Here is a 15,994-nt window from a genome sequence, read left to right on the forward strand (position 1 = left end):
GAACCCACGTATTGGTTAAATGTTATCTATACAAATAATAACATGCTTTAGAAGTTAATAACAGTTCTTAGAGCACTCAAAAGGAACATGTTTGGTATTGCTTCAAAAAAGTCCTGCAACTTTTAAAGCAAGAGCTTACTTCCTAAAACAAGTGTTTGGTGAGGGCATCTTGGTGTTCCATCAAAAAAGTACTTCAACTTTCAAAGCTAAAAAAGTATTTCCTACAAAAAGCGTCTGGTAATTGTATCAGACAAATGCTTCTACAAAATGAAAAAGTCAACAAAGTAACTTGACAAGAAGCTAGAAAACCTAGACTCTGGCTACTTTTGTGAGAATTTTTTAAAAAATCAGAAGCAACACTAAACCCGCCCTATAACATGACATGAGAGGTGCTTCTATAAGAAGTCAAAAAATTGCTTTTAGGAGAAGCTAGAAAACCTACCTTCTGGTTTCTTCTGTTGTAGAACTTTTTAAAAGGCAGAAGAACATACCCTAATAGCAAAAATCAGCTTTAACCAGTTTGTACTGGACTACTGGCTTGCACCTTGTCATACCAATTAGTAACACCTTTTGCATACTATCCTATTGGTATGAGTTGGTATGAACCATTTGCCCCTGTAAATAAGCTAAATTATCCAGAATTGATCCAAGCTGAAGATATAAATCTGATAGTATGCCGATTTTATGACAGCATTATACATCTCTTGACTTTAGAAAATGGCAGATTCTGGAAGGTTAACAAATAACAGCTGCGAAACTTGGATTGCCTGGTTTCTGAGTTCCAGGTTGCATTGTTGCAAACCTTTCACTCAATTAGAACTTTTGACTAGTGCAATCTTGGACTGATGATGCACTTCAAATTCCTCATAGCATAGCCACTCACTTTGTAAAATTCTGCTGCTAGTATGTCAGTTGAGCATATAAAACGCAAAGATAACCCAAATTCTCTGATACTAACCTAATTCACCATTGATCGCAGCAGTTTATCTCATTGTGCAGTTGGAGAAAGGTTGTGTTGATTAGAGTGAAAACCCAAAACTAACTTGCAGAATATCTTTTCAACATGCTGTGGTTGTGTCAACTAGATGTTAGTCTCAATTCTCAATCTTGATAGCAAGGATCACAGAAGCTTCCCATACCCTTCATTTTGACATTTGAGAATAATAGCCTACAAGAATCTTCCAAATTTTCCAATATCTGCTTCTTAGATCATCCACATGCAAACACGACCAACTCCTATGTTCGTTACGAATAACTAATGAACATGTCACATGCCACAAGTTCCTCTGATACAATTGCCTTATGAAATCTACCATGAAATAGCTTCCATGCTTGCAGGAGTGCATAGAATGACCTAATTAACTTGCAGACCTTAAATTCCTGGCTAGAAATAGCACATCCTTCTAGCTTTTCTCTTCTCAGGCAATAGGCAAAAAGGTTAATTTTCGCATCCATCTAATGAATCATGAATGTCATCTCACAAATTGAAGCCAGTGTAGCAAGACCAATTGTTGTAATCCTAGACATAAAAGAACACAGGAGTTTGACGCATGTATGTGTGTCGAGAAGAGATGGACCAAACCCCGAGCAAAGCCTCACCAGCGACCAGGCATTTGAATTTAATAATGGAAACAAATATGTCGATAATCCTACATGTTCCTTCTATGACCCTTCGCCACCAGCCTAGGCTTGAAATGCTACATAGACTAATAAACCCTTACCTTACTAGAATTCCAATTACACACTAAAGGCTCCTAACCATGAGGTACATTCCTTAACATGGTTTCCTTCATGATTTATGGATCTTGCTCCATTCCAAGAAGACTTAATCAAAAATCTTTCTTTGGCTAGCTAGTTTAGTAGGCTCTTCCTCTGTTATTGTTCAATTGCTAATAAGAGGTTTTCCTCTTAAATGGAGAAACATTTGAATTGGCAAAACTTGGACTTTGAAGTAATTTACATCTCTTTATTCAATGCTGAGGTTCAATTCAAAATCCAGACCTTGACATAAGGTTGGCATAGCACTGGCGTAAGGTTTCTTTGCATGTTTAACTTGTTTACAGACCTAGCATTTCTGGACTCTTGACCTTCATGAAATTTTCAATAATAAATATGTCTAGGCCATTATCATAAGTTAGTTTAAAACCACTTTAGAACTTTAGTTCCACAATGGTGAGAGTGCACTATGGCTGGCCATATGCTCAATTATAGAGTAAATCGCCCTCAATGTGTATCAATTAAACCTGTGACTCTGCATCTCAGCTACTGCTACACTCTAGAACAGCTATCGCAACTCAGGAAAACAAAAGAGCATGCTGATAGAAGCCCTTCAACTACGAAATTACCTATAGTACTTTGCAATCTACTCAACGTGCGGATCTGCAAACATAGTCCTTAACACAGTTGGATTCAGTAGGTTTAAGACATTTTACATTAACTCCAAGAAAGCAAGTTTGCATGGATCAGAGTATACCAAAAACTCCATCAAAAAGCCAAAACATACCTGATAGAGGGAAAAATGGATCGCCCAGCCCACAACCAAAAGGCCGTCCAGTTTCGGCCCAGTAAACACCAATGACAGACGACTGAAACTTCACTTCGGCCCAGGGCCAGCTCGTCCTCGAAACTCTGCCGAAAGCTCGGGGTACCTTCGGACAATCACCGACCTGTCCCGACCAGGCTCGGGGCGCCGACCCCAGCGATACACTCCAACTCTCGAGCTCGGGGCACTTTACTGAGCACACCTTGGAATCTGAAAAGTCGAGCTACTCCCAGCACCCGCCAAGCCGACCTCGTCAAACTCATGACGCGACTGCTTAACGAGCTCGGCCTCGCCAACGACCACACCCATGTGCGGGCCTACACCCGCCTACGTGGCCATACTCCACCACATTACCGTGTTATGTCTCCATAACTGGCCAGCAGCAGTCAGACGGCACCTTGACTACTCCGACCATACCCTGCCGTGACTGTCAATACCCTACCGTTCTCAAGAACGGATCGTACCACACGTCACCAGCCAGCCTGAGCTGCGCGCCATCCGGCTCAGAGCCACGACCCCTCATGATAAGGGCTGACAGTACTTTCACCGTCTAGGCCACTCCACCGAGGTTATAAATAGCTCAGTCAGGTAATTTCTAAGAGACCTTTTTGGCTGGACCAAATTTACCCACTCTAACTTGATCGTCGGAAGGCCCTCACCGGAAACCCTGGTGAGGCTTTATGCAGGTCCGCGGCCGTCGCGCAGGAGGTGGCTCACGTCTTCTCATTTCCAGCACCGGCAGCTTCCTCGGCTCCACCGACGTGGTTACCCTCGGGCCAGATTTGAACCACAACATTTTTGGCGTTAGAGGAAGGGACTGAGTCGTGATCACAAGGATAATGAGCCAAGGGGCCCCAAACGCGGAGCAGCTGGGAATCAGTGCCCGACTGCTCTCTCCAAGGTTCACCTCCTGCATCACACGTCCCTGCAGACCAAACCTCTCAAATCCAGCCAGAGCAGTTTTACCTGCTCGCCTAGCAAGTCCAAACCCTGGACGTGGTTATCTAAACCCTTCATTCGGCTGGAGTTTCGTCAACCACCGAACTCGACAAGAAGGTCGAGGAAGCGAGGCGACAAATCCAAATGATTTGGGATCAGATCGCAGAACTCCGCGAGGAGTGTTGTCGATCGAGGAGCAGGTCCCCTCGGAGATATGGGAGACATCTCTCTCATCGAAGTTTTGAGGAGTATACACTTCTTACGTCCTCCCGGGCCGAGATCCTTACGGAAATTGAGGATCGCGGCTACCTCCAATCTTCTCCAAAGATGCGATCATCCAAGTCGCAGAAGCGCCTAGGCCAAGATCCGCCGTACCGGTACCGGTCGGCGTACCGGTGGCGTCCCGGATCGGTAAGAAACCGGTGGCGTACCGGTCCGTACCGGTCCGAACCGATCCGAACCAGTGGCGTACCGGTCCATACCGGTGGCGTACCGGTCCCGTACCGGTTCTTCAACAATAAATTACCGGTACCGGATTTCACGCTGATCTGGTACCGGTCCCAGGCCAGACCGGTACGGACCGGTACGGCAGACCATGGCTTAGGCAAGTACTACCGCTTCTATAGAGATCACGGTCACGATACGAAGGATTGCTATCAGCTCCATGATAAGATCGAAGTGATCGTCCCCCAAGGCCATCTGAGCCGATTCGTTGGCGGGTCAACCAACAGAGCGGAGCTTGATGGGCAGACTTCGGGACCATCTAACGAACCCGACAACGGACGCCCCGGTGCAGGCACTACCAATACCCCGCCTATGAGTTTTACGTTGATGCCACCCTAGCCCCAAGGGGCCGAGAAGAGGCCGCACTCACCGGCCTGAGGCGGGTGACCCCAGATGTAAATTACTCCCCCAAGGAAGGACCTTAGCCTCCTTCAGGTCAGGGCTTTCTCCCTTAGACCGTAATCTAATGAAGTTATCTTATTCACCCAAGACGTCTCTGAAGTACCCTAGGAAGTTCGGCGCATGCTCGATAAAGCGTGAGTCGTATGCCGACGACTTTATAAAGTCGCCCCTCGAAACTTGCCTCAGGGCGCCCTGCAGGACTTAACGAGGGCTCGAGGATCTCACAACTGTAGGAGTCGTCTACAAAGTCACCCTTTGAGCTCGGCTCAGGGTGCCCTGCAGCGTCAACGGGGAGCCGAGGAAGAGAACCTCCGTCCGCAGGATTCTACAAGTTCGCCCCCGATCTGAGTGGGGGGCATCTACAAAGTCACCCTTTGAGCTCGGCTCAGGGTGCCTTGCGGCGTCAACAGAGAGCCAAGGAAGAGCACCCCCCGTCCGCAGGATTCTACGAGTTCGCCCCCGATCTGAGTGGGGGGCATCTACAAAGTCACCCTTTGAGCCCGGCTCGGGTTGCCCTGCGGCATCAACGGAGAGCCGAGGAAGAGCACCCCCGTCCACAGAATTCTACGAGTTTGCCCCCGATCTGAGTGGGGGGCATCTATAAAGTCACCCTTTGAGCCCGGCTCGGGGTGCCCTGCGGCATCAACGGGAGCCGAGGAAGAGCACCCCCATCCGCAAGATTCTACGAGTTCGCCCTCGATCTGAGTGGGGGGCATCTACAAAGTCACACTCTGAGCTCGGCTAGGGGTGCTCTGTGGTGTCAACAAGGAGCCAAGGAAGAGCACCCCCATCTGTAAGACGTTCGGGTAGATGCTTATCCCCGAACTTATTATTTCCGAGGTGGCTTCGGCCCCTCGGGTGGATTTCTAAGTCACGAGGTGGCTTCGGCCCCTCGAGTGGATTTCTATGTTCGGGTAGATGCTTATCCCCAAACTTATTATTTCTGAGATGGCTTCGGCCCCTCAGATGGATTTCTAAGTCTCAAGATGGCTTCGGCCCCTCGAATGGATTTCTATGTTCGGGTAGATGATTATCTCCAAACTTATTATTTCCGAGGTGGCTTCGGCCTCGGATGGATTTCTAAGTCTCGAGGTGGCTTCGGCCCCTCGAGTGGATTTCTATGTTCAGGTAGATGCTTATCCCCGAACTTATTATTCCCGAGGTGGCGTCGGCCCCTCGGGTCGATTTCTAAAATCTCGAGGTAGCTTCGGCCCCTCGAGTGGATTTCTACGTTCAGGTAGATGCTTATTTCTGAACTTATTATTTTCGAAGTGGCTTCGGCCCCTCGGATGGATTTCTAAGTCTCGAGGTGGCTTCGGCCCCTCGAGTGGATTTCTACGTTCGGGTAGATGCTTATCCCCGAACTTATTATTTCCGATATGGCTTCGGCCTCTTGGGTGGATTACTAAATCTCGAGGTGGCTTCGGCCCCTCAAGTGGATTTCTATGTTCGGATAGATGCTTATCCCCGAACTTATTATTTTCGAAGTAGCGTCGGCCCCTCGGATGGATTTCTAAGTCTCGAGGTGACTTCGGCCTCTCGAATGGATTTCTATGTTCGGGTAGATGCTTATCCCTGAACTTATTATTTCCGAGGTGGCTTCGACCTCTCGGGTGGATTTTTAAGTCTCGAGGTGGCTTCAGCCCCTGAGTGGATTTCTATATTCGGGGAGATGCTTATCCCCGAACTTATTATTCCCGAGGTGGATTCAGCCTCTCGGGTGGATTTCTAAAGTCTCGAAGTGGCTTCGGCCCCTCAAGTGGATTTCTACGATCGGAAGGATACTTGTCCCCGAACTCGCCTATGCTCCCGAATTAACAAGAGCCCCCGAACGGGCCTCTATAAGATAATTTACGATTGTTCCTCTCGCTCTCCTAGGCAAGGCTTAAAACGGCCTGCGCTGTTAAATGAAGAGCTACGAGCTCGCCTCACATAAGGTTTATTTTTAAAATTAGGAATGTACCGAACCCGGAGATCCCAACAAGTACTAAGTGCAACCCCTGCTATGCGAGATAGGCCCGGGTATGGGTTACATGATCCGGATCTTAATATTCAAGCATGAAGCAAAACCAACTCAAAACACTTGTCGAAAGAAAAAGAATTTTATTAACAGAAAAGGTCGAAGGCCGAATATAAGAGTACCCGACCTCACGATCGGAAAAATTACAAAGGGCCTAAATGGCCAGCCTTATAAGAATAAGAATAAAAATCAATCGACATGGATGACCTCCGCGTTAGTGTCGGCTACAGCCTCCGGCTTGGTTGCAACCTCGGGAGTGCCATCCCCGCCTGCTTCGGTAGCTTCAGCTCCAGCGCCAGCGTCAGGAACGACTGATGATTCCACCCCGTTGGTACCTTTAGGGGCAATTTCCGGCCTGACCTCGCCAACGGCTTTGGCAACGTCCTCTTCCACCTCAGCAACCCCATCCAGGTTTGGTTCAAGGCCGCTGAGGTCGACTCCGGAGCAGAACTGCTGGACTTGGAGACGACAATTGTCGAAACCCTGGACCATGGCAGCAGCAACCCCTTCTGCCAATTCGACGATATACTCCCCCGACTGACGGAATTTCTCGACGGCCTCGTGGGCGAACGATTCCGCCAAGCCCTCGAGCCGCCCAATCTTTAGCTCCCGCTCTTCCGCCTTGCCTCGAAGATGGGCTAGAGCAGCTTCGAGCTCAGAAATACGGCTCGCCGAGGAGGAGCGAGCCCGAGAATGCTCAGCCTCCATGACTTGAATCTGAGCCAGCTTGTCCTTTATTACGGCCTCGGAAGCACGCACCTTCTTCTTGGTCTTCCCAAGCCGTTGTACAGCGGCAGTAGCTCTCTCTTCAGCTTCATGCCGCTGCTGCTCGACAGCTGCCACCCAATCCTCGGCCTCCTGCTGACGCTACGCAGCCGACGTCGCTCGGCCTTCAGCCTCTAGTCCTTGAAGCTCGGCACGCTCCGTTTTCAACCGAGGCGCCTTCAGCTCCTCCCGATCGGCGAGCATGTTGGACATCAACACGTCGATCACATGAAGGGACTGGCACAGAAAGAGAAGTGTCAGCAAAAGTTAAACATCCACAAAAGAAACAACAAGAAACAGAAGGGTGACATCACTTACCCATATGCTCACCGAGTAGACATGGTGGGCGAGGTCGCCAAGGTCGTCCTCCATCAATGCGAGGTCGCGCGGAAGCATGATACTACGCACAAGCCCACGAGCAACCTCTTCGGATACGAGGGCCAAATCGCCCTCAGGCATGCGCCGTGAAGGCTTCCCGCCGGACTTGAAAAACTTTGGCTCAATCCTCGCCAAGGCCGGAGCTTCGGAGAAAGTCGCAGCCTCGGCGCACAATGAGACCGTGGGGGGGGGGGGGACTGAAGCCCCAGACCCATGCCTCGGATCGGAATCCGGCCCGGACGGCTGAGTTATCGCGGTGATCTCCGAGATTTGGTCGGTAGGTGTGACTGCCGCCTGGGTGGGAAGATCTCCCCCAGTCGTCGACTGGGGCACCTCGGCCTCTCCTACGGACCCCCGGCTAGGCCCGGCCAAAGCAAGAGCAGCAACCTCAGACTCTCCCTGCCCAATCTCGAGGCCGGAAGCGACTCTTGCCTTCTTCGGCCTCCCCTCAAGACGGACCCCTTCGGGGGCGGCCCTCTTCTTATATATAGCTATTAGCGTCTTGGTGTTGAAGATCATCCCTACAATATATGTGGACAAAAGTCTTATCAACATCCCCGACATAAAAGAGAAAGAAGGAAAAGTCAAACTATTCTTACCCTCGGGACGAGCCAGGCTCATACCAAGATTTACTAGGGCCTCCTCATTGAGCAGATCGGGGAGCCGAGGAGTTTCTTTCAGCCCGAGCAAACTATCCAAGGTCTTCTGCTCGGACTGCAACAATCGCGGGAGCCTATTGTTTACCGAGGCCAACGGAAAGATCCAGATCGGATTAAATCCCCATGACCGCTCGGAGGAGATATAGAAGAAATTATCTTTCGACCTGTGGATGGAAGTAGGCAGGCCCCCAAAAAGCTTACGGCCTCCTCGAGGAAAGAAGTACCACCACCCTTTATCTACAGAGTTGCCTTTTAATATAAAGCAACTCCTAAAGACATTTACCAAGAGGGGCAAGCCGTGTGCCAGACAGAGGGCGAGGAAGCCGATGATTAGCCTCCATGAATTCAAGGCAAGCTACGCAGGCACCAGGCCATACGCCGTCAAAAGCTCATCCACAAATTCATGTAGAGGAAATCTCAACCCTGCTTGGAGTGTATCTACGTACACCCCGACCCAACCGCTGGGCGGATTGGTGACTCGGCCTCCGAGATCCGGAAGTTCAAGCACGAACTCCGGAGGAATGAAGAATCGGGCTCGAACGGAGCCTAGATCCTCGTCGGTCATGAGCGAACCTATTCCATACGGGCTCGGGCCCACCTCAAGTTCAACCTCTTCCACCTTGGAAGAAGCCAGAGCTCGCGATAGACCCACATCGAACATCGATGCCCTCGTTGGCGAGTCCATTGTTCTGGTCTTAGGATTAAAGAAAAAAAGAGGGAGAAGACGAAAGACTCTTCAAACGACCGAAAGAAGGGATAAAATGCCTACCCGAAAGCTCGCCGGAAAAAGATGGATGGGCGAAGAAAGAGAATGACCCCCGGAAGAAAGCTCCAACACTCTGGCAATGGCGGCTGAGAAAAGATCAAGAGCAGGGGGAGGGTCAAACAACGACCCTACAACCCCTTCTTCAGGCCTTATATAGGCCTCTGCAGTGGCTCCGATCGGGCAACCTAAATGATCATACAGCCCGGAATTTGCCATGTGGCAAGCCCTAAAATGGCCTCAACAAATCTCTCTAAATCACCTCACTAAATGCTGATCATTATGGAGGATGCTTCGGAGCTCGAAATATTAATGATTGACCTCCCACCTTTCGTCGAATGAGATGCTTCAGAGAAAGGAGCTTTAATGGCCGACTCCTCATGTTCCGCTAGACGCAACGCTTCAGGGGACGGGAAATTAATAGTTGAAACCCTCCTCATCCCGATTCAACAACTCTCCAGAAAGGAACGCCCACGTGGAACCCTAAAAAATTTCCGTGGCAAATTCCATTCCAGAAAATTTAGTAACTCGAACGTCCTAAGTCCGACGTCAAGCTCTCGGCCAAGAAGTGCGCCGAAGCATATCCAGTTCGGTGCACGCCTCTTTTTGCTCATGTAACTGAAGTACTGGATGATCAGAAGTCTGACTACTTCCATCGTCCGAGCTACCAGGTAGCTCGACCTCGAAAGTGGGGGACAAATGATAGAGAAAAAAATGGATCGCCTAGCCCACAACCAAAAGGCCGCCCAGTTTCGGCCCAGTAAACACCAATGACGGACAACTGAATCATCACTTCGGCCCAGGGCCAGCTCGTCCTCGAAACTCCGCCGAAAGCTCGGGGTACCTCCAGACAATCACTGATCCGTCCCAACCAGGCTCGGGGCGCCGACCCCAGCGATACGCTCCGACTCTCGAGCTCGAGGCACTTCACCGAGCACATCTCGGAATCCGGAAGGCCGAGCTAATCCCAGCACCCGCCAAGCCGACCTCGTCAAACGCAGACGCGATTGTTTAACGAGCTCGGCCTCACCAATAACCATGCCCATGTGCGGGCCTATACCCACCTATGTGGTCGTACTCCACCACATTATCGTGTCATGTTTCCATAATCAGCCAACAGCAGTCAGACGACACCTTGACTACTCCGACCATACCCTGCCGTGACTGTCAACATCCTACCGTTCTCAAGAACGGATCGTACCGCACATCACCAGCCAGCCTGAGCTGCGCGCCATCCGGCTCAAAGCCACGACCCCTCATGATGAGGGCTGACAGTACCTTCACCGCCTAGGCCACTCCATCGAGACTATAAATAGCTCGGTCAGGTAATTTCAAAGGAACCTTTTTGGCTGGACCAAATTTACCCACTCTAACTTGATCGTCGGAGGGCCCTCACCAGAAACACCGGTGAGGCTTTGTGCAGGTCCGCGGCCGTCGCGTAGGAGGTGGCTCCCGTCTTCCCCTTTCCAGCACCAGCGGCTCCCTCGGCTCCACCAACGTGGTCACCCTCGGGCCAGATTTGAACCACAACAATACTTAATGCATTCTTTCTCCTGCAACTCAAGCGAGAAATTACACACGCATATGAATGACTGTGAAGGTCCATCAGAACAGGTGAACTCCAACATGGTGGGTTACAATTCAAACCAAAGACCACATCCCTTTGAAATGGAGTATTTCATTAATGTGGCACATGATTCATTGTGAAAAAGACATGTAAAAATATTATTAATTATTTATAGCAGACAACATGTAACTAAAGTAGCCTTATATTTCCCTCGAAAGAGTGTGACTCAAGCAAAAGAATACCAACAAATGAAGATATAACTTGGAACTGGAATTACAAGGTCTCCCTAAATTGCACATCTCTTTATAGAGTACAGCTCCAATGCATGCTCAAATTCTCTGAATTATATTTCCCAACTGCATCATCATAAGCTAGGAGATTTTTTAGATCATAGTCTAATGGCATCTTCCTAGCCTTAAAAGGGTAATAATGCTTTCATGGAAAGAAAGCTAGATTTTTTGGCTCTGCTACTTCAAACAATATAACATTAGTAGAAGCAGAAGGTCAGAAGTGAAAGTCCCCCCACCTTGAAACTCTAAAAAAAATTTCGCTATATTGTATGTGTATCATAATTCATGGGATTCGGATTTGCACCAATATATAGTTGAATTCCACAAAGTAATGAACTTTTACTTTCTATTCTTACAAAAACAAAAGATCTACCCAATTATGGTCAACCAAAAATGACTCTGAAGACAAGGTAAGATTTAGATGACCAACCAATATTGTTTATATTTGGTTAAAGGTGTCCAATAAGGTGGATGGGTTTGAAAAGAACTAGGAAGACCGGAAAAGGAAAATAAGGAGGATCCTTCCATCCAATTAAGTGAGTATATTTTTCTTTCTTTTATTCTATTTTATAGTTTTTCTTTCAGGTGAATAAATTAATTTATTTTTATTTCTCAACGTTGTCCTTCAAATGAAGAGGCAATTTATGCTATTCATGGCAAGGTACGCTATTTAAGTACCGGGCCCCGTATCGGTGCTACCTTGTTACTGTATCGATACGCTCGGTACAAGGGCTGCTTCAGCATACCGAGTGTCGCTATTGAACCGGTATGGTACAGTACACTTCGTACCGCCCGATTTGGTATGGTATGGCATACCTTAATTCATGATGTAATTATCTCTTTTTTGTATTTAGTTTGCTGCTCGAAATCTATTCTCTTTTTATATTATTTGTCACTGCCATTTAAATTTAGAAGACAATGACTAGACTCTTAATGCTGATGTTACTGCCCTTTGTTTAATTAGACACTACTCATATTACTACTCATCTTTTTATGCTTTTCTTTTTCTAAATAAACTTTAAATTTACTCTTTTTAGTATTGGTAGTGCTCATTCAGGCCTACTTCAAACAATTGAAGGATTGCTAGACCCTTGAAATGCAAGTTAATGTGATCATTTTGATTTCAATTGACTATGGAGCAGAACTTGCTGCCCTTGAACCAAATCTCGGCTTTGCCACTGATACCATATTTAAGAACCTTGCAGCCTACCTTATTGTTCTACCGCAATCTCATTCCTCTGACTACAGACACATAGTATTGATTTCACTTCACAAATCGCCCCCTTGCCATGCTCTCTCTCTCTCTCTCTCTCTCTCTCTCTCTCTCTCTCTCTCTCTCACTCTCTCACTATTAAAGTCTACAGCTTCTGATTGTTTGACTGCTATGTCATCTCATGCAGTCCATACTTTGAGTTTCTGCCAATCATCTTGGTTGTCATGCTGCAATGCAACACCAAATAACCCAGAACATAAACTTTCCTACTCTTTTTCTTTGCTTAGAGTTCAAATCCAACAGTTGCAAAGAGAGGACAAAAGAGAAAAGGACAAAGGAGAATTAAAGGAGGAGGAAAGGGATGAGAAAGGCTCTTTGCTTGACAAGTGGAAGTCTCTAATTGAGAGTGGAAGGTACTTGCCAGAAGATGAGGAGGATTATTTTCGCACAGGGATGGGATCCAATGCAATCTGTGCCACTTAACCAATTATCCACATGTTGCCCCCACATGAATTCCAGTTAATTTGGAAGGGAAGAAGATTTGTTTATTAGGGAAAAAAATACTGAGCATTTTTTATATCGCCTCAATTTGGGTGTCTCCAACTCCAACCGTATATACATTGCATGCTAGAAGATGAAAAGATCAGAAACTAAATATACGTGTATAAAAGGATAAAGATGTGCAAATGTCCTTTCAATTAACACTACAGGAAAACAACACCAATCTATTCAATACAATTACAAAATTTTAATGACCTTAGCTTATTAGAGACAATGCTTTTGGGGCATAATAAGAGCTTTCAAAGTCCAACATTTGAAAATACATATATGGTTCTCAAGAAGGCACTTCGCGAGGGAAAACTTATCACCTGAAAAAAGATCACTTGCAACTAGTGTTTCTATAGGGAAGCATTTTTTGCTCATTGCAACTTCAGACTTCACATACTGCAGCTTATTGGTAAATTTTTCCGCCGTTATGGGAAAGTAAAAATTAAAGGAAATAGCACCTAATAATGAATTACATAATAATTTGACCATTGAATACATAAAAATGAACATGTAGCAAATAAATGGAGAAAGGCTGCAAGTATGCATCTTTATGTTATTAGCTTCACAAATATACATAACAACTATTCTCTATTTACTTATGTTCTTAACCATGCCATTGCATCATTTGACTTCTTAATGAAAACTAATTAGGAGAGAACAGGAGTACCTCATAAGTCTTCCCCCAAAAAATGAAGACTGAAGTGCAGGAGTCTTAAACTGAACAAAAGCCAACTATGCACCATGCACCCCATAGCCATGATCAAGAAGTGCATTAGCTATGACATTCCTAGATTCACAGCATAAAATATCTGCATCATTTCCTTCTATAGGCTGATGAACAATAACTTTCACTGAACCAGGATTCAGTACACCCTCCATTCCTGCAGGCATAAGCTTGCCGGTTCCCAAAAGAGTCATTGGCACAACTGGCACACCAGTCTTTGCAGCAACACTAAATGCACCTTTCTACATGATCATAAATGTAATTTCCTATCTCAATTTACATCAGAAATAATATGTAGGCACAGCTAAACTCCACTACATGCAATCATACTTAGTTTTTATCTGCTGAAGAACTGACCTTGAATGCACCTAGTTTTCCATCCTTGCTCCGAGTTCCCTCTGGAAAGAAAAATACAGATGCCCCTTTCCTCAACAAATCCATGCAACGTTTGAGGCAATCCTGTTCTCAAATAAATCAAAATAACAAGGTTATACATCATGTATTGAAGGAACAAAAATAATGAGCTGGACATCAGTGTATAAAAAGCTGATCTGCTAATTGCTGTCTTACAATTTCCTAATTTTAGAAGAAATGAGGACCAGCACAATTTCCATTAGATAACCTATTCCTCACTCTTTACAACCAATAAACATGAAAATAATATGGGGTGATCAGTAAATGGATAATCTCTTGGATTGATGACCACGACAGAATCAAGATAATACAATCCTAACGTTCATTTCATATATGATTTCAGTGCAGTGATACTATTTATAGATACTGACTGAATGATAAATTTAAGAAATTAAATTGTTGGAAGCCTCTGGGAAATATCTAACATTCAACATTGCACTAAAAGTATGATAAATGTAAAGTAAGATTTTCCATGATTGCACTCACAGCATCAAATAAACAAATAATTCAAGGCGCAGACACCAAATATTAAAAAAGGGGGGAAATGAAGAAGAATCAGTACCAACTGACTCCTGCTGTCCATCCGGCGCAAAGGAATGACACCCATAAGGAGCATTGCCCACCCAATGATTGGGAATAGGAAAATGCTTCTCTTGCTTATGATCTTGAAGCACCTCCCAAGTGTGAGAAGAGTGTAAATGTCCAAGAAGCTCTGGTGGTTGGAGACATACACAGCTGGCATGTTCTGAGGAGGCAAGTTTTCCACCCCCTCAAACTCAAACTCATAAAATGGAGCAATGGTCAAGGTCGCCCATAGCTTAGCAATCAGGTGGTGAGCTCTCCGACGAAGCCGATCAAACAGAAGCACGAATGGGTGTACTACCACCATTCCCACAAAAAGAAAGATTGCAACCACGATAGTCACGGAGTAAAAGCAAATTGCCCGGATTCTTGAACCCAATTGGAATTCTGATTATTATAGAAATTTGAGTACTATCAAGTAGGGAACAATAAATATTTAGAAAAACAATGTTATCAAGATTCAAGAAATGAGTTTTCCTTTTTTATTTTTGTTTCTTCGTATAACATCAGATTGCTAGCAAGCAGTCGACATAGAGATTAAAAAAGCAAAAAAGGAAAAAAGAAAAAAGAAAAAAGACTCATCAAGATTGAAAACGTGGGATTTCTTTTCTTCCCCTTTCTTGTTTAAACCTATTTGTTATCGAGTAGCTGCCTTGATGATCATTGAAAACAACGGATGTCATAAAGATTCCATAAGTTGGTTTCTTTTTTCTTTTTTTTTCCTGTTCCAATATAAAACCCATCTATTAACGAGCAGCCACCATAAAGCTTAGCAAAGTTTCCATAAGCCAAAAGGTTTCAAGAAATCAAGATTCCTATCAATGTGTTTCTTGGAAGAACCTGTCATCGAGCACGCCGAATCATCGGTTGAGCCGGCAGCGGCGATCTCCGATCTCACAACAACATTTCGGTGAATAGTTCGCCGTTTCTTGATAGGAATTGTGATGTTGGTGCCATGAAATCTGAGCTTCTTGCCGGATTGGTTCCTCGGAGAACTTGCAACGATCGCTAAAGACTCAAATTAAAAAAGAAAGAAAGACGGTCAGACAAGAAAATATGATTGAAAAATTCTAGAAAAATAAGCGAACGATCAAAGAAAAGGGAGGAAAAGCTCTGACCAGCGAAAGAGGGGCTGATTCTTGAAGAAGGGTGCGGATGGAGGGGGGCGAAGGGAGGAGTCGAGTAGGGTTTGAGCCGTAGAAGGGTTTCCATTACAGTAGCGGGAAAAAAGGAATTGACGGCGAGGGGAGACGTAACGGCTACCGGCAATGGGGGTCGGGATGTCCTTAGAGCACGGCCACGAGTCGCCCAACCATGGTGATGGAACAAAGTATGGTTCCAGGCGACATGGTATTTTAAGCGGCGGAGAGGTTTAAGTATAAGATACCGGCCCCCGCAGGACATCGCAGGGCTTAATGGGATACTGGGATAATAAATTACTTTTCGTTTTGTGAAATTACAATTTTTCTTTTTTATTTCTTAGTAACTGAATTCCTTTATTTTTTAGGGTAAGAAAGACTCGATGGTATCCTGATACGGTGTATAACTTCTGTTAATCTATATTAAAAAAAAAAAAAACCCCCCTTAGTAACTGCCCTTTCCATACATCATTTTGGTAAAAAAAACTTACTCGTGATACATGAATGCTTGTTACCCTACCCATGGAATGATAGAACCACCTGT

The 15,994-nt window shown here is 45.9% G+C and overlaps 1 protein-coding gene and 1 pseudogene across 5 annotated transcripts in view; both read right to left on the minus strand.

The window, feature by feature from the left end:
• Nucleotides 1–15,710, minus strand: part of ATS2 (Phospholipid/glycerol acyltransferase family protein) — a 28,697-nt gene extending 12,987 nt beyond the window's left edge. For 3 of the 4 annotated variants that reach the window (XM_008810060.5, XM_008810063.5, XM_039123501.3), the window contains exons 1-5: nucleotides 15,430–15,710; nucleotides 15,152–15,319; nucleotides 14,292–14,698; nucleotides 13,673–13,774; nucleotides 13,259–13,557 (exon numbers count right to left, since the gene is read on the minus strand). In XM_008810060.5, coding sequence (XP_008808282.2) covers nucleotides 13,324–13,557; nucleotides 13,673–13,774; nucleotides 14,292–14,698; nucleotides 15,152–15,319; nucleotides 15,430–15,523 — 1,005 coding nt within the window. In that variant the 5' untranslated portion in view covers nucleotides 15,524–15,710 and the 3' untranslated portion in view covers nucleotides 13,259–13,323. Of the gene's footprint in view, nucleotides 1–13,258; nucleotides 13,558–13,672; nucleotides 13,775–14,291; nucleotides 14,699–15,151; nucleotides 15,327–15,429 lie in introns of all 4 variants that reach the window. The other variant, XM_089929673.1, reaches the window with a different exon arrangement.
• LOC149768102 (uncharacterized) lies at nucleotides 1,146–8,894 on the minus strand (annotated as a pseudogene). The gene is made up of 2 exons (XR_016399896.1): nucleotides 7,491–8,894; nucleotides 1,146–7,409 (listed from the first exon to the last, which is right to left on the minus strand). The product of XR_016399896.1 is annotated as an uncharacterized LOC149768102 (transcript).
• Nucleotides 15,711–15,994: the final 284 nt, after the last annotated feature.

Source organism: Phoenix dactylifera, chromosome 3 (genome assembly GCF_051530095.1).
Source record: "Phoenix dactylifera cultivar Ajwa chromosome 3, Ajwa_hap1_PhDact_Kaust_v1.1, whole genome shotgun sequence".
In the NCBI taxonomy this organism is placed as follows: Eukaryota; Viridiplantae; Streptophyta; class Magnoliopsida; order Arecales; family Arecaceae; genus Phoenix; species Phoenix dactylifera.